Source organism: Pteronotus mesoamericanus, unplaced genomic scaffold, assembly GCF_021234165.1.
Source record: "Pteronotus mesoamericanus isolate MK-2021 breed Mesoamerican mustached bat unplaced genomic scaffold, CSHL_Meso_final contig_20, whole genome shotgun sequence".
NCBI lineage: Eukaryota > Metazoa > Chordata > Mammalia > Chiroptera > Mormoopidae > Pteronotus > Pteronotus mesoamericanus.
Window position 1 is genome coordinate 75,741,731 of NW_026555085.1, and position 23,735 is coordinate 75,765,465.

The 23,735-nt window shown below is 38.7% G+C and overlaps 1 protein-coding gene across 6 annotated transcripts in view; it reads left to right on the plus strand.

Moving 5' to 3' along the window:
• Positions 1-23,735, plus strand: part of TPD52L1 (TPD52 like 1) — a 77,903-nt gene that overhangs the window by 52,049 nt on the left and 2,119 nt on the right. For 2 of the 6 annotated variants that reach the window (XM_054569913.1, XM_054569919.1), the window contains exons 3-6: positions 2,158-2,306; positions 13,625-13,726; positions 18,760-18,798; positions 21,996-22,056. In XM_054569913.1, coding sequence (XP_054425888.1) covers positions 2,158-2,306; positions 13,625-13,726; positions 18,760-18,798; positions 21,996-22,056 — 351 coding nt within the window. Of the gene's footprint in view, positions 1-2,157; positions 2,307-13,624; positions 13,727-18,759; positions 18,799-21,995; positions 22,057-22,598; positions 22,680-23,735 lie in introns of all 6 variants that reach the window. The other 4 variants (XM_054569915.1, XM_054569914.1, XM_054569917.1 and 1 more) reach the window with 4 other exon arrangements.

A 23,735-nucleotide genomic window follows, 5' to 3' on the forward strand; every position in this document is an offset into this window, starting at 1 on the left:
TGATATCAGGCACTTGAAACATATTATTTTTCCAGAAGAAAGCAGAAAAAGCCTTTCTAGTACAGAATAAAGGCTGACAGGTAGTCAGAGCATTTTCTTTGTTAAAAGCTAGAGAATCAACCTGGAGAATTAGTAGACAGATTAAATGCAAGAAGACACACTGAAATAGATGAAAAGGGAGAGTATAGCATGATAGCAAAAGAAGAAAAGGGTTTAATTTTTAAAATAACAGTGTGTTTTCATTCAATGGAAACACTAAAAGCATTATCCCCTTTCTGGTCTCTGAGTATAATCCTTTCACAGTAATGAGTATACATTTGCATACTGAAGACTCCACTTCAACAAGAAAAGACAGAGTTCTGTTGCTCATAACATGTTTATGGAAAGTGTAATTCATTTTAAAAAGATTTCCATGAGCATAAAAATAAATGTAAAAAAATGGATGTTAAATTATCCAGTCATTTTGTTGATATTAAGACCCCAAGATCCTGTTGTTTTCTACTGTAGTATTTAAGATGCTTCTGATTCAGTATTTCTGCCTGTTTTGCTTAAGATATTATTTGTGTATATGAATGTTCACAACACTACTCCTTTCTGTTCCCCATTGGGGCAAAATCTTTCTTGCACTTATAAAAAGATGAATTTTTGCAAAGTTAGATGTCTTTCTCAAGTGGCTTTTCTAGCAGCTGTGTCTCTGGTGACCTAAGGAACATGTTTGCAAGATGACTGATGGGGTTAGTGTTGCACTTTGTGGTCAGAAGTAGGGTGATAGTTTGAATGTAAATGGGACACGGCTGCTCCATTTTTTTAAGTAAGAAAAACAGTAAAATGTTAGGCTTTTATTACCTCTATGCATGCGGATACTCTTCTGGTTTCACAAAGAAGGTCACAAGTATTTATACTTTTCAGAAACCAAAGATGTAAATTTAAGCAATACTACCAGGGTGGTACATTATAACATACGAGTACAACAACCAGTTAGAATCAAATACTTTGTGAAGGTTCAAATTTATTTTCATGGGATATAGCAACACTCTCTAAAATCTGGGTGTTTCATAGAACTCTTTGTTAGAAATTAAATTGCAAAAGCAATTTTATAATACTGAAAAAGGAAACATGTCCATACAAAGCCTTGTTCATTAATATTCATAGCAGCTCTATTTGCATTAGCCAAACTTAAGTGTCCTGCAGTAGGTGAACAGATTTAAAAAAAAAAAGTGGTACATCAATGTAATGGAATACTATTCTGCCATAAAAAGAGAACAACCACTGATAATGCAGCATCATGGATGGATCTCAAATAACGTCAAGTAATTAGGTTGAATGAAAAAAGCCAGGCAAGCATGAGTATATACTGTGTGATTCAATTTATATAAAATTGTAGAAAATGCTTAATAAACTCTAGTGAAAGAGAGATCAGTGGCTGCTGGGTGAAGGGGGAGAAGGAGGGAGGAATGACAGAGGTGCGCTAGGAAACTTTTGAAGGTGATGAATTGATTGTGTTCACTGTCTTGACTGTGATGACTTTGCAGGAGTATACATATGTCAAAACCTACGTTTTGTACACTTTAAATGTGTGCAGCTTGTCGTATGTCAATAAAATTGTTAAGAAGCAAAAGCAACACAAACCTCTCCCTTGCATGCATCGTCTCCTCCCTGTTCCTCCCGGCCTAACATACTAGCTTGGCAAAATCTCGGTGTCTGCACTAATGCAGCTGTGTGCCATGAGACAAAACAACAACAAGCAACACCGACTAGTGAAACTTGAAAAAAGTTGGTTATAAAATAAGGCCTAGAGTACAAAGTCAATATTTTGTTCAAAAACTGTATGTACAACTTCTAAAAAAATGTTTGGAAAGTTAGAAACTAAAAAAGTAAGTGATGGCTATTTCCCAGTATATTACAGGTGATTTTATTCTTCTTGTTTATATTTTGCTCTACAAATGAATGTCCCACAAGAAGAAGTGATTGTTTTTATAATCATTAAAATTGAAAAATCTATTTCTGACTATTAAACTGTCATTGCTACAGGATGTCTACCATAGCCCAGAGTGGGTTATGTAAACTAAAGGGTGCAAAGGCTGCTTCAGAGTATTTTGCTGGGTATGTTTCAGCTGCTCTGACGTCTTTCCCCACCATTCTCCTTCCTATTTGTAGCTAGAAGATGAAATTACAACATTACGACAAGTTTTATCAGCAAAAGAAAGGCATCTGGTTGAGATAAAACAAAAACTCGGCATGAACCTGATGAACGAATTAAAACAGAACTTCAGCAAAAGCTGGCATGACATGCAGACTACTACTGCGTAAGTATATTAGCAGAATATTAACAAATTATTATGAACCTGCTGACTCTCCATTCTTCTATTTTTTTTTTTCTCCAAGGCTGACTTGGTACTATGGCTGAAAAAAAAAATGCTTTCTCTAAAAGTGAGGAAACACCCCTCCCCCCATAATCATTAAATATGTTGCATGTGAAGCAGACTCTATAAAGTAACTTAATAAAATTAAACTTTGTTCACTAAAATCGTATTTTCACTCAGACCACCTTTATGGAGTTGTATGTTAAAACTTTTTTCTCTTTACTATATATTTTAAAGCATTTGCTTAATTTGTATGTTTTATGTTTTTTCAAAAATTGTAAATGGACAAAGAGAGGCCTGGTAGTAGGAAGAGGAACCGCAGTGGATAGCAATTATTTCAGTTTTGCTAGGGGCCATCTTTGCCTCCTCGCTCCTGAGAACTAAGGTCTCTGACCTTTTGTTCCTGGGTGAAGGTGCTAAAAGGAGTTAGCTGTTTCCCCACTGTGGTTCATTAAGTTTCCATCTGAAAGGAGAATGTTCTCTCCCCCAGAACAGCTTAGTTCATAGCCATCCTATGGGCGGCTATGCCTGTGCACCCCAAGGCTCATGCAGACAGGCTCGGGGCACAGCCCAGAGTGGGACAGGGTGGAGCCAGGAAGCCGGCTGTTTATTATCTGCAGAGGCTAATAGCCAACCTTCCCCAACCAGATGAGGACAGTTATAGAAGCAGATAAGACACCACGCATTGATGTTTATACATTTCAAATACATATTGCAACCCCATAAGAACAATCTCCTAAAAAATCATAGCTGGATTTTAGGCATTCAGTTAAATTGAGCTGATCTGTCAGTGGTTTGGCCTATGTCTCTGTACAAAGGTGGCCTACCAATGAACGGCCCTGACAGCATGAGGTGGGACAGCCTCCAGTTCCTTGGGCCTGGCCACCTCTGTATTTAGTCCAGGCCTGGAGGCTTCATGTCACACTGACCTGAACTTCCTTCTGGCTGTGAGAACCAGGCTGGATCTTTCTGCCTGGCCTCCCTAACCACGCTGCTGGGATAAGCTAATCTAACTGAGAGCCCGGCAATCCTGGCTAATCCTGTTACTCAAGGCGGGGCGGGAGGGAGCAGGGAGATGGGCAGAGGTGTCGCAAGCTGGCTCTAGGTGCGATGGGGCAGGGTGGGCGGTGGGGCAGTGAGGGGAGAGGGTCAGTCCTCGTAGGATCTGGAATTGAAGCAGGCAAGTTCCAGGGAGGCTTTTATCCTCTTCACATAGAGGAGAATATGTAGTTTGTATTTTTCCCATGTTTGAAAAACAAATTGGTTTTATAATCAGGCATCCTACTTAGTATCAAGTTTTTGTTGAATGAATAGAATAAACTTACTCTCTGGTGTATGGAGTTTTATAGTCTAGTCACGAAAACAGAATTTTGTTTTTGTTCTTGTTTTATCTTATAAGTTATTACAAACTACCATTAAAAGTTGAGTGTGAACTACAGGGTATCGTCGGGCCAGAAAGCAGAGTGAACCTTGCTGGGCTCCTAGCGACGACTTGCCGAGCAAGAGACATCTTGGCAGAACTCTGAAGGAGGACTCGGAATTTTCAGGCCACGGGGCCAGGAGTGGCCTCCTCGGGGAGGCCCGGCCTGGGGAAGGCCCACAGGAGAGGAGGCTCCTCACAAGGGAAAGTGGTCCAGTTACTTGGTGTTGGGGAGGTGACAGGGAGAAGTGGCCTTGCGGCACCTGTTAATAGAGTTATTCTTTATCCACAGGCAATCAAAAGCCATTAAAAGGGTCATGACAGTTCATTTATCCAACCTTAATGAGGGTCTACTCTCAGGCATTATTACCCAGAGGCTCATCTAAACCCACAGGATATAGGCTTCAACGAGATGGACAAAGTTCCTACTCTTTGTGTGTTGAAAGGAAACAAGGAAATACAGTACCAGGAAGTGCTATGATGTAAATAGCATAGGGTGATGACTTGGAGGAGAGGGGAGAAGCTGCTGTGATTGGCCTCGAGTCAGGGAAATCCTGTCCTGGGAGGTTACTTTGTGCTGAGACCTGAATGAGGAGGAAGAACCTCTTGTGATATCTGAGTAAGAGCTTTCAGGCAGAGGCAAGAGTTTCTGTAAAGGCCCCAAGGCCAGAACAAGCTTTACTGGTTTCAGGAGCCCAGAGAAATTGCTGTGTCTGGAGTGCACAGAGAGCAGAGGAGGTCAGAGCCCCTCGGGCCTCCCAGGCCATGGGGACGAGTGCGGCTTTTCCTCCAAGGGCTCAGGTCCTATTGGGGAGTTTGAAGCAGGAAGGGACCTGTTCTGACTCATCTTTCAGAAAGGTCACTCTTTCTGAAATACAGACTGTGGAGAGGCAGAAGTGGAAACGGGAAAATCATTTCTGAGACTACCACAGTCGTCCTGGTGGTGACAATGGTGAGGGCGAGTTGCGGACTGGGAAGGGATGTGGGGGTCAGGCCAATGGCACTTCCCAATGGTTGGGAGGTGGGGAATGGAGGAAGTAGAAGCATCAACTGTGACTCAGGTCTTTCACTTGGGCTACTGGGTGAATATGGGCACTGTTTCCCACAGTGGGAGTATAGCATTGTGGTTAAGCCCATGGGCTGTGGACTCCAGTAGCTTGGGTTGAAATCTAGGTCTCCCTGCACCTGTGGAAAGAGGTCATATTAGTACCTATTTCATAGGAAGTGAGGATTCAATGAGTTAATATTTATGCAGCATGTTGGACCATGTGTGACACTTTCCAGGCGTGTTCACTGTTCTAGGAAAGACTGTGACAGATCTGGTGGGGAGACCCAGGAATTGTTTTGGCTGTATAAAGTCTGAAATGTCCAGTAGACAAACAAGTTTATATATTGAGAGGGCAACTCAGAGGAAAAGTCAAGGACAGAGGTGGATATTCGAGAGTCATATGCATCCTAATATCTTGAAAGCTATAGGACTATATAAGATTTCCTCAGAGATTATTTAATAAATACAGGTAGGTATGGATTCACTAACCTTGAGGGATGATGTGAACTTTCATTTGCAGGAAAGAATCAATCCCTTTCTTAAGAGGGAGACATTTGCTTATCAACAACATAATTTTGGGGAGAGCATTTTCCTCCCACACTTTTTTTCTTGTCTGCTGAAGGAAGGGGAAAAGTCTTAATCACATGTGGAGGTGGGGTGGGGGGATAACCAAATCTATTTTCTCCATTAATTAACTAAGTTCCTGCTGTTAGTGTCCATGATACCCATTCCGGGACAAGCTTTTCACCTCATACAATGAAAGTTTTGGTGTGAGAGAATTGGAATGGGACTAGGTTGGGTAGAATTCGATTTTAAAGCACTAAAAAGAATATTAGCTATCAGAGAATTGCCAGCGATTCCTAGAGGCAATCCTTTGCATACTGATTAGGCAATCACGAAGTATTTAGTTTGATTTATAATGAAAAAAAAAATTTGTGGTAGGTTAATGAAAGATCTTAGCATATTTTAGTCTTTGATAGGATTCAAATTAGAATAGGACTGGATGAGTAGGAATAATTGCACAGTAGACTGAAATTATTTACCTTCTAGAAAGAGCCATACAACAGCAGGTCCTAAGAGATCACCTGTGTCCAGAGTGTGCTGTTGCTGTTGTTTTTGTCATAGTTTTTTACAGTCCTTAATTTGAGAGAATCCAAGAGAAGGCATAAAGTATTTCCCTGTCCTTTTTTTTTTTTTTTTTTAATGATCTCTGCTGCTTTTTTTATGTTGTCTTTAGGCTTCCAAGGAGGCATAGGGGAAGCTTTGGGGCCTAGCTCTGGGGAAACCACTGGAGAAGATATTGAATCTCTCTGTAGGTAGAAGGAGTAAGGATTCAGAAATGCAGCATTGTGGTGAGCCATTTAATCTGATAATACTTCATTTTAGTTAGTGTTCCACCTTTGCTGACCCATGGCATTCTTCTATTGATAAACCCCTCTGAGTTGTACCACAGACCAAATGAGAGGTCTGCAAAAAGGGGAAGGTTTTGGAATGGAATTCATTCCATGCCATCTTTTTGGAAAGTTATAAAGAAGAACAAAACTCTAACATTGAGCATTTAAAAAATTGCACGGTGCTTGAAAATTAAAGTCCAGCTTTTGACTTTGATTTTGTACTTCCAAGACTTCCATGCCATTGTCAGTAACGATTATTATCTTTTTATGGGGAGCCTGTTGGAGCACCATTGAGTTCAGAAGTGCCAGCAAAGATCAAAGACCTAATTTTAAAAGACGCACGTAGCCTGTCTCTCACAGTTGTTCGTTCTTCTTACCTTTTGGCTTTCATCTTATTGTGCAAAGCAGGAAATAGATTCTGTTTTTCCAGATTCAAAATGCAACTCTATGTTTTAATAACACATTTAGAGAATCTTTGGAAAAAAATAAGCCTCAATATTTTTGTATTTTTGGTGAAAAATACAGATGCAACCATTAAAGTAATGCTCTCTTTTAAATTCCATAAAACAAAATATATTTAGGCTATAAAATACCTTCTTGCAAAAAGATTACTGAATTTTTATTTTTCCTTCATTTGTGTGCAGAAAAATGCTTTAAGGCAAAACGTTTTAAAAAAAGACATGCTTTCCCCTTTTGATTATATTTTATAACACTGACTTTCAAATTAGTAAGACATGACAAGAGGAATCTGCATGAAAAAACAGTAAGATACCTTTTATTTGGCCTGCAGAGACCCTTACCTCCCATACCAAAGATCCCCTTGTCAGTGTGCTGGCCAAACAGCTAAGCTGCTCTGGCCATTAAATGCTATTCATTGCTTGAAGAAGGTGTACATCGCACAATGAAGCATTATTCAGCCATAAGAAGGAAATCCTGCCATTTGTGGCAACATAGATAAACCTTGAAGGCATTATGCTAAGTGAGACAAGTCAGAGAGAAAGACAGATACTGCATGGTATTGTTTATATGTGGAATCTAAAATAACTCTCAGGCTCTTGGTAAAAGAGTGGAAGAGGTGGTTGCTGGGGCTAGGGGTGAAGAGGTTGGTAAAAGAATACAACCTTTGTGTTAAAAGGTGAATTTAGTCTGAGGATTTAACGTATAATATGGTGACTATAGTTGATAACACTATTGTATGATTGAAATTTGTTGACAGAACTTAAATTTTATGTTTCATGTGTGTATATATTATATATATGCACACACATTGTCATATCCCTCACTATTATATATGCACACTGTATATATACAAACAATGTGTGTGTGTGTGTGTGTGTGTGTATATAGTGAGGGACGTGATAATTAACTAGATGGGTAGAATCCTTTCACAATGTATATGTATATCTAATCATCACGATGTACACTTTAAATATCTTACAATATTATTTACCTCAAAAAATCAGGAACAAAAGCTATCCATTCCAGCCAAACTGTCTGAAAAGTAAAGCCTATTTTCCTATTGACTTTCATTGATAAATAAGAAGTTTCCTGTACTTCAGACAAAAAATATTCCCCAGGGAGCACTCTTCAGGGAGTTAGGTCATATAAAGTGTTCGATAAATGTGAGCTGCTATTGGCTGTGACAGTTTAACCCTTGCCCAGGAAAAGCTCAGGGCTAGATGAGACTCAAGCCTTGCTGGGCGTGGGCCCCTGCAAAGCTGCTGTTTGCTGGAATCCGTCCTTCAGAGGGAGATGCTTCCTTGGAAGGCCCTTACTCTGCGCTCATAGCTGAAATCTGGGAATCAGACTGGACTCTTTCCTTCCTTTATCCTCATGTGGCTCTTGCTCTGGTTTATTCCAGCACTGAGGAGACAGTGACGATGAGCAAGATTTGGCCTCTGCCCTCAGGAAGTTTAAACAGGTCATGGAGACAGATTTGAGAACTGTAATTGCAACAGAGTGGAAAAATGTTCAGAAAGAGCTGAGCAAAGGGGATGATAGGAACACAGAGAGGCACAGAACACAGTCCTCTTGAAGCATAAACTCCCCAGTTTTCTGCCTCTCGGTGCACGATTGGCAGCAAACTGGTGATACCTTAACATTTTGACTTTTATTTAAAGAAAATATATTTGTCCCCTACTTTATCAGTTATGTAAATTAGCAATGGTGTAACATATATTTAGCTTAAAATAAGAGACACTAGTAATCTAAAATGCTAAATACCATTTCCATTTAAACTACAAAGGTTGTCAATCAGAAGGTTGGTATTTAAGTTTTTTTCATTATTTGAATATTATTGAACATAATTTTTATGATAGAGTTGAAAATAGTTTTAAGTATTAGTAGCACAAACTGTGCACCAAATTCCACAAGAATAAAATGCAAATATACCAGCTTCCTTAGGGTTTATCAGTGGCCTGACAGGAAGGTCTTTTATCAAGATGCAAGCTCCTGGACTCTAGACAGGGATGTGTATTACTTACTCAATTTTAAGATCAAGCCAATTAGGATACAACAGAGGGTTATAGGCTCTGGTACACATCTGCACCAAGACTCTTCAGTTGGTGATGGGAGTGGAGTGCCTTGGAGCTTTAAAGTTATCTGTGCCCAATGGCCTATTTTTCATGGGGTCCCTGCTGATTTGGAAATCACTTCCTCACATATAATCCTCTCTCGTTGCTTACTGACTTAAAATCTCTTTCCCCCCAATTATTGGTCTCTAAATAACATATGTAAAATTGTTGTCAATTTTTGACTACTAATTGTTGTCAAGAAATTCAACGGCTAGCCCAGGAGAAAGGTGAAAAAATGTGGGAAAAAATATATGTCTTAGAATTCATGAAATACAGTATTATTTCTCTCTACAAACACTGGCACTATAGAAAGCTGACCTAACTGGCCTTCAACTGCCGGCCATCTCCAAAGCAACAGGACAGTCTGTTTGCAAGGCAAGGACACTGGACTGGGTTCTTGCCCCAGCCGTTGTTAAAGAATCACATAACTCTCTTCGGCCTCAGTTCAGCATCTCCACTCTGAAGGGATTGGGCTCCAGTGCCTTTCAAATTTAACATACAATTCTCAGAAGTAAAGAGAAGTCCTGAAAAATCTTTTAAGACTCCACTGAACTGCATATGGTTGACTTGTAACTTGGAAGTTTCACATAGATACAGAGTTGCATTTATCATGAGGAGGACATAAATGTCACTGATACTTCACCAAAGCGGCCAGATGCCTGCATACACCCATCTCATGTTTTGATATAGAGAAGTGTGTTTGAAACACAATGTAGCCCACAGTCATTGCTTACTCTATGCACTTCTCTCTAGTAGCTATTTTTCAATTAAGCCATCCAATTCAGAACATTACACAAAAGTCACCTCATCTCAAAATTTAAAGCAGTCTCAAATATATAAAGTTAAGATGCATAGAGCAGTTTACAAGAAAATTCAATGTTTGCTCTAATCACAAGGAATTCCTGAAGAAATGCAGGAACAGCTCTCTAACTAGTATTCATGTCTGACCTCAGGCAAAGACCACAGATATTGCAAAATATGTCTTTACTCTTCCTTTGTGTCACCTTTCAGGCCCTACAGACTCAGTGCTGGGTGGGTGCCCATTTAGAATTTCTTCCCTTGGCCTGCCTCAATTCCCTTTCTTCCCCATGTCCCCTTTCTGCCCAGAGCCCAACTCTAGTCAGAGGACACCCCCTTGGCCAAGGTACCAGGGACCTCTGGCCCTGATTGGACAGGAAAAGGTGGCTTTCATAGTCTTTCTAAGGGTGCAAGTTTAGATCTTTTTAATTCTTCATAGCAGACATTTGCGATACAACCAAACCCTTTTCTTGCCAAACGTAATGGCCTCACATAACAGAATAGCTAGAGCAGAGGTCCTGAGGCAGGATGAGGCCTGGGGTATTTGAGGCACAGTGAGAAGAAGGTCAGGGCGGCTAGAACACAGGGAGAAAGAGGAAGAGCAGATGCGAGCAGCTCTCGGGGACCCACTGTGTGGGCCCCTGGTTAGGCCTGTCGCATGGACTTTACCTTTTACCCTGAGTGACATGAGGAGCCAGTGCAGGGTTGTGATAGAGAAGCCAAGTGCTCTGACAGTGTTTTACTGGGTCCCTCTGGCTCCTGTGTCGAGAAGGGTCAGTGGGAAGTTAAGGAGACAGGTAGGGAGATCAGTGAGGAGAGTGATGTGAATGATGATGGAAGATTGAACTAAGGTGGAGAGCGGTGCAAGTGGAGAGACAGCAGGCAGATTCTAGACCTATTTTGAAGGTTGAACTAACAGGGTCTCTTGGTGAGTTGGATGGGGAGTATGAAAGGAATGGAAAGGGGGAAGGTGATAGTGCCTCCCGTGTGGACTTTTACGTAGGGAAAAAATGGTTGTCTTGATATTTTTCAGAATGGTATTGTGAGTAGAAAGAGTTCTGAATGGAGCCTAATTCTAAATCCCAGGCCCTGGGACAAGAAAATGTTTCATTTGCAGAGAATATGGTGCTTTCCTCACGTCCAACATGTGTGGACTTCATATTTAGATGCATTTTTTTATAGATCTCATTTCATGACCCAGTGAAAGCTTTGTGAAAACTTTGTAGCATCCTAAAAATATAATGGTAGGAATTTCACATTTTTCTTTCTTAATTTGTAAGTAAACCCTTTTGTTTTTAAGGCTGAAATCACTACATTTAAATCTTTCTTTTAAAGACTATTTCTAATCCACTACATTCAAGTCATTCTTTTTTGGTTTTTTATTTATTTTTATTGTACTTTTTTCCATTACCGTTTAGGCCCCTTATACCTGCCTCCCCCCAACCCCCACAACCCCCACTCTGCTGTCTGCATCCATGAGCTCCTTTTCCTTTGTGCACAATCCCTCCTTTTAAAGGCCATTTGTAAACCCAGTTAATCCAAGTGTTCAGGACACTGCTTTGGGAACCTACTTGGTAGCCCGTTTCTTCTGAAGAATTCTCGACAATGTCATTTCAAGGTCACACTTCACCAAAACCTTGTAATAATGACTAATGTTTTTATTTCTGATCATCAACATTTAGTACTATTTTAACTGCCTTATCACTAACATCACAAGTTAAATGTTAATATTTTATTTCATATGTTAACTGCCTGAAATTCCATGGTTTTATGGAATCAAAATTGTTTCTTATAATTAAAACCCAAAGTCAAGTATTAAAATGCAAAAATAAAATTACACTTTGAATAAGCAGGTATTTTTGTGTCTTCACAGAAAACAAAATAAGGAGACATCCCAAAAGCTACTCTTTTCTTCCGTTTTCTCACATCTCATTGGCTGCATGACCCAGAGCGCCCTGGGGTCCCCTTCCCCCATTTTACTGGCACCGCACTCTCCAGGCACAAATTCCCTCCATCTCACAAGGTTCTTCTTTGGCCCTTATTTTCCTTGGTCTTCCCATACTCACTAGGAAATGTCTGCTTAAAAAATGAATAATTTGGTTTGGTTTTATGATCTAAATCAGCTATTTTTGACCTCTTGCTTCTCATGGCACACATAAACTAATTACTAAAATTCTGCAGCATACCAAAAAGTATATTTTTTGCCAATATGACAAAAAATAAGTATGATTTTGCATCATTCACACTGGATGGTTATTTTCTGTTTTGTGTTTTTTTAATTTGACAGTCTAAAGGAAAACGGGTCAATGCCCTTGACTAAATAATTGCATGTTTTAAAAATTCTTGCAACACATCAGTTGAAAATCGCTGGTCTTAGTACGATTTTTACACTTCGTGAAAAACAGATATTGTGTAAATAAATAACAAATGGTGCTGTAATATTGTAAACTCATTCCTTCCTGTTAACAAAAAAACAGTAATAGAATATCATATTAATAGAGTAATTTCAGTCCTGAAGAGGACCCAGGGGCATGTTTAAAGCATTTCCTTAAGGTATGATAGTACCTTAGATGGCAGGATAAAGGACATTCCTACACAACTGACTTCATAGAATGTACAGCCTTCTCAGAGGTACCAAATAATGCAAGTGTTCTAGACTAAGCAGGCAGCTTTGGGGGAACTTACTTGAGATGGGCATATATTGGAAAAAGATGTTATGTGCATATAAGAATTAGTTTTTAAAAGTGTATGCAAGACATTCTTATTTTGTTTTGTTTTCCATTTCAGTGGAGCATGATCGGCATACTGTACTGTGTAAGTTTAAAGTGTATGGCACAATGACTGATACTGTGAAGGGATGTACAGACGTTTTGCTGATTTCTTTTTATTCCCTCGGGTTAGCTGTCTTTTGTTTCCCACTTTAATAACTCCTAGGAATTTCTCAGACCTATGGATGCAGCACTGTGCTTCCTGTCACTCTGCTCAGAGCCCCAGGCTGATCTTTTCATCTTGTTCTATTTGTCACTTACAACCTCCTGTCAAGTCTGTGCACTGTATGTCCGTGACCCCCCCGACTCCTCTCTGTCCTTACTGCCATGGCTCCCAGGTCAGAGCCACAGAGGAGCATCTTCTGATCACCCATTCATTCGCCCAGGATTTACGGAGTTTCTCCAGACCCTGGGGACACAAAGACCAATGGCTTCCTTGCCCTCAAGGAGCCAATCTATTGGGGACATAGACCACAAACGGGTAGCTCATTGAAGTACTATATTCCTAAAACTGTTTTGAAAAAGTCACTGTTCTCTTTTTTTCTTTAAGATTTTATTTATTTATTTTTAGAGGGAGGGAGAGAGGAACAGAGGGAGAGAAACATCAATGTGTGGTTGCCTCTCTCTTGCACCCCCCTACTAGGGATCTGGCCCAGGCATGTGCCTTGACTGGGGATTGAACCAGTGACCCTTGGGTTCGCAGGCTGACCCTCAGTTCACTGAGCCACACCAACCAGGGCATATGTTATCTTAAATTATGTGCCTTTGTTATTCTCAGATATAAGTATTAAAAAAGTATGTTAAATATGAGTTATATTTTGCCTTTTTAGGATTAATGTTACTTACAATAATAGTAAAAGCTTAAATTTTCCTTTGGAATATACATTTTTAAAACTTCTGTGCTACCTTTGATGGCTAGAGCTTTCATTGACAAGCGTCTCTTCACAGAGTTAATACACTTCTTTAGGAATGACTATCTACTCTCAGAACAGTTCCACTCTGTGATTAAAGATCTGTACATTTGGATCTATATTGTGTACATGTGTTTTTCCTGAATTCAGATTTAATGGGCTGACTTTCCCTCTGATGAGTGGCAGCTAGCCCATCATTCCCAAACAATGACTAGAAATAATCACTTCCGTGGATCATCGTCTTTCTAAATTTGTTTAGGAAAGGGAATTTTCAAAGTAAGGCGAGAAGGACAATAACTCTTTTATGGGCAATCATGATATATAAACTATCGTTCTGTTTTCATTCTAGCTACAAGAAGACACATGAAACCCTGAGTCACGCAGGGCAGAAGGCCACCGCGGCATTCAGCAATGTCGGAACAGCCATCAGCAAGAAGTTTGGAGACATGAGGTATTGTGGGAGAGGGCCGTGGCTTTCCGAGAGACGGGGAGCATTATCTATTGGCTGGTCTTCCTAACATATTCTTTTTTAATTGATTAAAATATTATGTGGTAGATAGTAATTGGTAACTGAGATTAATTTTTATATTGAGATATTTTCTGACTGAGGGTCAGTTTAGTGAGCGACCTCATACCAAAGATGCCTTTTCCTCTGAGGCCCAACCTAGTAAAACTAGAAGACAGAGGATGTGAGGGGAGATTTCCAAAGTGCATTACACACGGAATTTTAGTTGTTGTAATTTAAACAATAAGTTAAAATATGCATCCAGTGGAATGTGCTCTGGTAAACTACTCTGGTTACAGTTTTATATAATATAAGTATTATTTTATTCCAAAAAGGTACCTTATGGTTTATATACAGGGTCCAGCACAAATAACGCATCTTTTTATTACAAAATCTTTTATTACAAAATGATAGGCATGTAATTCTGTAACATAACAATATCACACTCAAGCACACGATATGACATTTTAGATGAAATGTTCAAATTAAAACTATAACTTATTACACCCATATTATTATCCTACCACCTACACTCAAGCAGGCCTTATTGTTGCCAGACCCTGTATCTGGTAGTTTTCTTTCTTCACTTTGGCAATATTATGAATATGTCCATAGCTGTCTATTATATCATCATTTTTAGTGTCTGTATTAGCTTCCAGTGCATAGCTGTAGCCAAACTTCTGAATAAGTCCCCTTGCACATTTTAGTTATTTTCATATTTCACTATTACATAAAATTAGGGTGAATATCAAGGTTTTGAACTGACAACCAAATGTCCTTGCTATAGTCACCAGAAAAACATTGTAGTATTGACCGTCATTTTTTATATTATGTGCTAAGGAATTACATAGAATTGTTACTACTATGGTTTTTGCTCATTTAAATGCCTATCATAGTTTATTTTGAATTTAGCCTATCATAGTTTATTTTGAATTTATTTTGAATTATATTTTGAATATAAGTGAAAGGTTACACTTATAACCTTTTTCTTGATAATAAATCAGTTTCATTTTTCTCTAGAAGTCACATTTATTCTTTAAAAACTTTCAAAATACATTTTAAATTTCTTCTTTTAAAAGGATTTTTGTGTATTATTTTATTGGATTCTTAAACTATTAATTTCTTATTACCCTGCAGCTTTGATACCTAGAAGCAAATATTTATATCTTTGTGTTTAAGTTATTTTTGGCTTTAAATATTGCTAGATTGTGCCCAATATTAATGCGCCATCCTAACAATTTGGCATTCAAAAGGCTAAGTTAAATAAGTACCTGTACAGTAATCCGAGTATTTTTACTAATAATGCAATAACGAAAGCCATTGACATTCTTCAGAAGCAGCATGTGATTAATGGATAAACATTATGAATTATTAATTAACCTTCATTTTATTGCAAATAAAATTTTCAATCATTTCAATGGCACTAAAACATTGATCTAAACTAATTAAATAATTTCTTGATTAGGGAAGACCCTATTATCTGTTATTTCCAAGGAAATAGATTCAGCCATGTTTATAAAATTCATTCTCCATATGCTTGAAACCTTTCATTTGAACACTGAGACCTCAGTGTTTCTACATCCTTAGGGGACCTTATAAATATCTCTGAATCTTGTTTAGAATACATATTTCCAGATTGCACGTCTCTGAGCTTGTGCCTCAGTAGGCCTTAGGTGGAGCCTAGGAATGAATCTACATTAGTAACGGTCTCCCATGTGATTGGACTTCAAGGGGTCAGGTTGTGAGGAAGCCAGAGGGAACTCAGCTCACGTGTACCTGGGGGTTTTGTCAAATATGAAATGGGGATGAGAGTAACAATGTCACTGAAACTAGCTCAGAAAAAGAAATGTCATTTTAAAAGCAGAAAAGAGCTTATTGTATACTCAGCGCTCCATAAATTTTAGTTATTATCTTTACTAAATGACCGTCTCAGTTACCAGGTGGGCCCACATGACAGAAATGAGGAAGAATCCATTAACAGGCGCACACTGTATTTCATAAAAGCTTTGCTTGTTGTTTTCCTAAGTAGTACCTGTATTTTACATATGCAATATGTTGACATATTTGTGGTCATACACTAACTAGGTACAATATCAAGGTTGTGTTGACTACCTTTCCTCCTGTTTCTGCGTGGCTTTGTTTTAGTGTAATGGATAACCGATTTCCCAGGAGTTCCTAAACTTTTTACTGATTATTGCCCTATAGAGAGGACTCAACATTTTCATTGTGAACTGTGGCTGAACGTATTGGGAAATGCAGCCTGTGTTACTGGACATGCAGAAAATGGTCCTGTAATACTTTGTAAGCCTTTTTTTCAAAGCTTTGATATTCTCTAAATATAATATATAACATTTTATATAAATGAGGATAAGCCCTTGTGAAAGCAACACGTTTTGCAAAGAATTTTTAGTTTTAAATTAAGCTAAAAGAAGTAATATAAGTGAAAGTCTTACTTGAAAATTGCTTGAATTAACTAATAAATATTCTTAAATGAGAAAAATTAATGTTTTTTTTTGTTCAAATTAGTTTGATAGTGAGGAAGTTTAAAAATTGTATCATAAACATTTTATTTTGTATCCCTTTTTGGTTTAAAATATATTATTCTATAGTTACATGATAAAATTCACTTGTGCATTCTGAGAACACATTTCTGAACTCGTTCAAAAAGATTGCCACTAAAACTCAGATACCTGTGAAGAAAACCAGTACCTCTAATTTTTCTTTAAAACAATTCCAAGTTAATATGTATAGATTTTGAAAACCTAGAATTTGGCTCTTTTCTTAACTGAATGAAAAGCCCTATGTTATCATTTAAGTTGAATGTTTTGTAAAAATAAGTAATATTTCCCAAGCTAAGATTCTCTTTCTAACCTGATTGCTCTTAAATGAAGTGAGTCCCCTTAGCCCAGTCATGGAGTTGCTCAGCCTTCAATCCATGAAATAACATTGTTAAAAGCTACTTAACTAAAATGTTCCCTGTGGAGTTAAAATGAGGTCACATTTATGAAAGTTCTTTGAAGAAATGCAAGCTGTTGGAATAATTTTTATAATATTGGCATCTTCTTGGAATTTCTCATTGAGTTTGTTCAAATTGCATGTGATCTCGTGCAGATGAAATCTTTGGAGGAGGAACATAATTGTATTACAGAGTTTCCCCATCATTACGTAGCCATGAGAATAATAGCTAGAAGCACAGCTTATAACGGGTTGATAAAATAAGACACACTAAAACGTCAGTAAACTCACAAAGTGTAATGAATTACCATTTGCTTTGGGGCTCTTGAAAAAGGGGACAGCAGCCGCTGTGGTTGCTTTTGTGCAAGCTGATGTGCTAACTCTGCTCCCGCCCTTCTCTCCGCTGCTGCCGGGCTGCAGGTCTCACTCCATCGGGTAAGCGCCGCCTCTGTGGCCCTGCAGGGCCCCCTCGCCCAGCCGCCCTGTCCCTTCCTTCCCAGAGCTCGCTCTTCCCTTCCCACGGCGGGTGTGCCTCAGCCAAAACACTCACTCTCTTTTCCTGAAAGCGTCCATGACCAGGGAGTTAGAGGGAAGGGCACCAAATGTGTTCAGATTTATCTAAGCACATGATTATCTCATTTTCAATCATTTACATCTCTTTTTCTGCATCGTTACTTCCTATATTGACAGAGGACGTCCAACGGAGGGGAGAAAAAAGGGAATGTAGATATTGAGAGTTGTGTATTTTTAGAAAACTTATAGAAAATTGGGTCAAGAAACAGAAAGTTATTTGTCATGCTTTTCTGAACCTCTTGTAACTGCTGTTACTCATGAGGATGGTTCGTCTTCCACTTTCTATACCTTCTGAAGTTGAAGAGGAAAAAAAGTTCCTGGAGAAGCACACGTGTTAGGAAGTGTGCAGATGGCAGGACAGGCCTCTAAATTAAATGTTTTATTTATTTACTTATTTATTTTGAGCTAAAATCTCATTATATACTTTTTTTGAATTTGTATTTAAAGAGATTAATAGATTGATAATGCTGATGAATTTCTTGTAGTCATTCTTTTTTAATGTAATTTCTCAGGAAATACTTTGCCCATAGTTTCCAAAAGGGGTGTCCAAGGGAGGACCATAAGAATCCCCTGAATTTCTTTGTCCTTTTTTGTTTGAATTTTAATAAAGCTCCACCCATACTAACGACCTCAGTGGATATTGATGGGAAAGGGTGATGAGTTGGATCCTTTCCCAGTTAGCTTCCTGGCAGGAGAGAAAGCAGGGATGGTGTTGGAATGTATAACAGGGTAGCACCAGCCCAGGAAAATGGACCTCAGGTTGCTTCCTTCCTCCACCCAGCCTGATTTCTGACTGGAACTCACATAGAAATATCAGGCAATTAATTACAGGCAAAATGAGTCAGCTACTACTGGATTAGGGTGAAAGGGCTGAAGTCTTAAAGTTCTCAGAAGTGTTGATATTTGTACCAATATTATAGAATGAAATGGATGCAGGAGTCCCTGCTCCCACGTCTGACTGTGTGAATTTTGTTTGCCTGGCATGTGTTTCCTTCATTGTCTTGTGTTAACTACGGATATTCCTTCAGAGAGTTTCTCTACAATGACACGCTTAGCTTTTACCTGCCCAGCGCTACTTCCTGGATAAGCCTATGCTGTCTTCTTGACCAGGAGAGGAAGTGGAGAAGGAGCTAGACCTTAAGAGGATGTCCAGAGGCTACTGGGTGACCTGGAGAAAAACAGACATCCTCCTCAGATTCCCTGAACTACAGGGATCCTACAGGAAATAAAATAATATGCAGCCATGGACCACCTACTCTTCCTTTATCCCCTTGGAATCCATAGTGGCCCATGTTACCCAATGAAAACAAATATCTCGGGGGGGTGGGCAGCAAATACTTCAGATAGTTGAGATTGCTGTTTTAGAACTGTGAATAGGGCATTTCTTATGTACTTATATTGTGCTATCTTTTTCTTTCTTTTCTTCCCTTTAATCCGCTTTTGCCCCGAAGCTACTCCATTCGCCATTCCATAAGTATGCCTGCTATGAGGTAACGTGTGTAAATTATTTTACATAATATTAATGCCGAATATGTATGAAGTGTTAATATATTGATATTTTGTGACTTTTCTCTCCTTTATATGAAAGGATGTGCCATGACCTACTTTAATTCTCTTTTCTGATAGTCCTCAGGAGAAAAGGCTGACAATTCCGTAAAAGTATTGAAGGTACATTGAACTTGGGCTTTTGACAAGACACACTACCTTAAATTCAGCCTCTCCTGATTTGTGAGACCTGAGACAAGTTATTTAACTTCAATCTTCAGACTCTTATCTGTCTACTGGGAGAAATAAGACTTCCTTCATATAGTTGTTGTGAAATGTAAACCGAGTAACCTGTATTGTAAAGCACTTAGTACAGGGCCTACAACGTTCCGAGCACAGTTTCAAAGGTGGAAATATGTTTTTTATATCCCCAGAATTAAATGCAAGCCTGGAAGAAAATTTAAATGAAAGGATAGGAGATTAAGAGTGGTACAGTTTTAGGAAGGATATCACTAGGATTTTTTAAGGTATATGTTAAGGTGAGGTATATGTTGAACAATAAAAATGTCATTAAGCTTATCGGCTAGATGAAAACTGAGAAAGATCTTCTCTGCCTTCAGTTTGCTTGACTTTGTGTTACAGCAGATAAAATCAAGCTAATAGTACTAGAGTAAGTGAAAGTTAGACTGGGAATCAGAGGGTACAGGTTGCAAGCCAGCTGTACCAAGAGTGAGCTTTGCAGCCTTAGAAAACTCACCTCAACCATATGAGTTTCATCATGTTTACAAAAAAGGGCTAGAACCAGATTTACTGCTCTTCCCAAGGTATTGCCTTGGGTTGCCATGGTGATGGCGTTGGGGACTAGGAATCAAGCCCCTGAAACTCTCCTCCACTTCAGTTAAAACTGTGCCACTTCTACCTGCTTTATATCATATATTGTGGTGTGGATACATGATAGAGGGGGTTCAAGCCCCCTTGATTGAAGCCAAGTTCTTTTAAGGGTCATTTGCAGTGCTAAAAGTTGCTAGTTGCAATGATATAATTAAGTCTGAGTACCCTGTTCTCTCGCATGTATTCTGCTGTAATTTAATTAGAGGAATGTCTGTTTTATTATGTCCAGTGAAGTCTCTTCTACACTGGGGTTATTTGGTTACTTTGGGAATTTAATCACAGTATTCGATTTCTCTAATTTGGTGGCAGAGAATAGGTTCAAGGTTGCTTTGTTTATATTTGGATGACTCGTTCCCTCTAGCAAACAAACTCCCAAACTGAGTAGTAGAACCTGAGGCTCTGAGCTCTTTACTTGTTAAGTTTTAATTAAGGAACTTGCAAAAAATTAAAATGATTTTGCTCTGTGAACCAGTTATTCATGTAGTGGCTCATGGGTCAAATTCCGTCCCTGTAAAGTTGCCTGAAACTAACTTTTAAAAAAATGATTTTACTCATCTAACATATACCCATGAACCATTAGGCAAACTGGCTGCCCAGTGTGGTCTAATGTAGCCAACAGATGACGGCAGCCATCTGAGCAAGGTTGGCCAAATAGAACTTGCGGTGGAAGTCAGGTGCCAATAAGTGTCTACTTTAGGGACATTCAAGTATAATTTCACTAATACTTCCTGATGAGACAGAGATATTATGTCAGATTACTCATGGGAATTTGACTCATGTTTGAATCAATTACAAGATGTGATGCCATGCATGGGCCCTCTGATCTCACCGTTGTGAATTCATGTAGCCAGAACACAAACACATTACTGATCATCTGGAGCTTTAGGGTCTAGGGAGACATTCCTAACAAAGCCAAATTCACTTAAAAACCTATCCTCGACATTCTTTTCCCATTGATAGTATTAGAGCCATGCTTCATCCCACACTGTACGATGAAGCCTATATTTTATAGCCATTCTCCTTTCTGAAGTTTCTCCAGGATGTTCCTCTTATTTAATATTTTCTGCACCCAAGAGAGAATCCTAAGTGACTTACCAACTGAATTATTTGATCTGAAAACAATGACAGTCATTGTTGCTGAAAGCTGACATGGATACAAGATTTAAGACACATTTTTGCCCAGGCTGGTGGGGCTCAGTGGATTGAGCACTAGCCTGTAAACTGAAAGGTTGCCAGTTTGATTCCTGGTCAGGGCACATGCATGGGTTGCAGATCAAGCGACATTCCATGTTGGGGGTGTATGAGAGGCAGCTGATCGATATTCCTCTCACACATTGATGTTTCTCTCCCTTCCGCTTTCTCAAAAAATAAAGATATAAAGGCTTAAAAAAAGATTTACATTAGATGGTTAACTTAATTGCTTTAAAAAGACACATTTTTAGTTCAGTTCATGTTTCTTTAGTTGGACTTGGTGATATCGATTTTAACAGTAACGTCATTAAATCATGTCATATGGCCAAATCCAGTGTAGGAAACCAAAAAGCACCAGATGAAGTATTTAATGCTTATAGTTACAAATGGTATAGAGATTATTTAACACAATAATGAGTCACAAATAAAATGTCAATAGACTGTGAAGGTTCTCTCTGGTAAGAGAACAAATAGGTCTACCCTCTTCAGAAGGAAAAATACCACATGCAGGTAATACCATTTTTAACAAGTAGTTTTCAACTTATAATAATGAAAGCATGAACTTTCAGAAACACTACTTTATGGAAGTTGACCAAGTTTTGAAGGCACCGAAAAGAAAAAAAATTATAAACCTTTTATTCCTTGAACTACTTCTGTCTTGTTGCACAGTCACTGAAATAAACAACTTTAACATTCCAAGTGGGAAAACTCAAACATAACATTCTTTAGATAGACTTTGCATGCTTAAAAAAGAAAAAAGAATTGGGAAAGAGTATTGTGACAGAAACAGTTAGTAAATGAAAAATTAAGCTATCACTCCTTCAACTCTTTGATCATGGTTCATCCTGTACCATGGAATTATTACATTTATATCAGTGCCAAGTGCTATATTATTCTACAATTGAGTTTCTAGTTTATTTAGAGAAATTCCATGTCAAGTCATGGTTTCTGGATCTAACCTAGCAGAAGTGAAATATATGTTAAAACATGCTTGGTGTAGGTGGCAGACTGACAGCTAGTTCTGGTGCAGAAGTGATGTTTACAAGAGCAGAAATCAGATAGCATAGTTACTAAGACAGGAAGGTCTTTGGAGCTGACCTCTCTTTTTTTGTTATTTTAGGAATTCTCCTACTTTCAAATCATTTGAGGAGAGGGTTGAGACAACTGTCACAAGTCTTAAGGTACAGATGAAGTGAATTTTGTGCTGTTGGGACCATTGAATCAGGACAGCCTAGTCATTGCTGCGGTTAGTTCCAAAGATGAGGCCGCCAACATGGGGTGCTATGAAGAAGGCAGCCTTGCACAGAGTCAGTCCTCACAAAGAAATCTATAAATCAAACCAGGATTAAATAGTGTTTGTGTATCCTCGCAAAGTTGTTCATACAAACCACTAGAAATGAATTGTTCATTAAAGTGCCTTCATTGGTTTCATTTACCAGCAGTTTCTAGTTGTGCAGTTTCATGCCTCTCTTGTCAACATCATCACTTGCGTGACCAGAAGCCATTACGTTGCCCCCATTTGTAGGGAAAACTTTTCATAGGGAGGGTCATACAATATCTCAGACAGTTCTCTTGCTAGAATATCTAGTTTCAAAACAAAAGGCTCAAAAAATCTTAGGGGTCAATTTCCCAACATTTGATTCTCAGCCTAAGACATTCCAAAGAGGATGGAGTCTGTTGCTTTTTAGACAAGTTCTGACATAGGAGAAGTTGTGCTTTTTAGGTTTTCTTTAGAAGAAGGAGCTATGAAGAAGCAAAAGAAGACTAAAGAGCAACCTATTTTCATTTGCTTTTAGGAAAACTGGTAAGCTCACGGCTCACATGATTTTATGATTTAAGTGTTTGACCCACACTCTCAGCTTCTCACTTTCTCACCTCCCTGGGATGGAAGGTATAGAGCCTGACTGCTCCTCCAAGCACGCACACAACTAACTCAGCCAACGGGATACTGGCCTGTGTCAAGACCTCCTGAAAGTGGATAATTCTCCATGGGTTTAATAAGACTCACATCCCACCTGCTTCCTAAGTCACGGTCAATGCCTAGTTCCTCTTTTTCTGCCCACCCAGGCAATGGAAAATAGCAAATAATCATGCTTTGTGTAAAACCTCCCACTTCCTCAGTAATTACAAATTTCTCATTCTTCTTTTTCTCCAGATGAAATAATGAATGTCTAACCCCTCTTTATATAGCTTATTTTCTGCATAGTATACTTTGTGTCCTAAATCTTTTACAAAATTCCTATGGTTTTCTTCAATTGTGGACCCTGAGGCTGTTTCCTTCTGAGGGAATGACTCAAGAATCTGTAAGGATGAGGGAAATTCCTTGCAGGTCTTTATGCTGCATTTCCTTTCTCACATACTGCTTTAAGCTTGATTTTTTTAAACAAAATGACAAGATATGTATTGTTACTTTGCGTCCTTTCAACCACTTATTTTATTATGAGAGATCAAGAAGCCCAATTAATCAAATAAAATTTTTTGCAAAGAATAATTATAATTTGGGGGACAGAGTGGCAAATTCTTGGATGAAAAACCATTATGAAGGGAAGGGTCCAGGAGGGTTTATTGTTCACATCTTTGCTTAAGCAGGTCCACGCCTAACGTATGGCAGTGTCAGTCACTAACCCCACATGGTTGGGGAGCACCTTTGTCTCACTCCTCTTTGCCAAATTGCTCTATGTGAAAGCGGTTCCCTCTTTCTTTATTTTTCTCTTTTGATGTGAGAAAATCAGGAATTGACTAGAAGAGAAGAATGAAACAAAGCCCAGAAGAAAACATCAGTAATTTGTATTGATGTGATTCAATACTGTGTATAACTTCTATTGCAAAAAAGAATGCAAATAAAATAGAGAATGAGAAC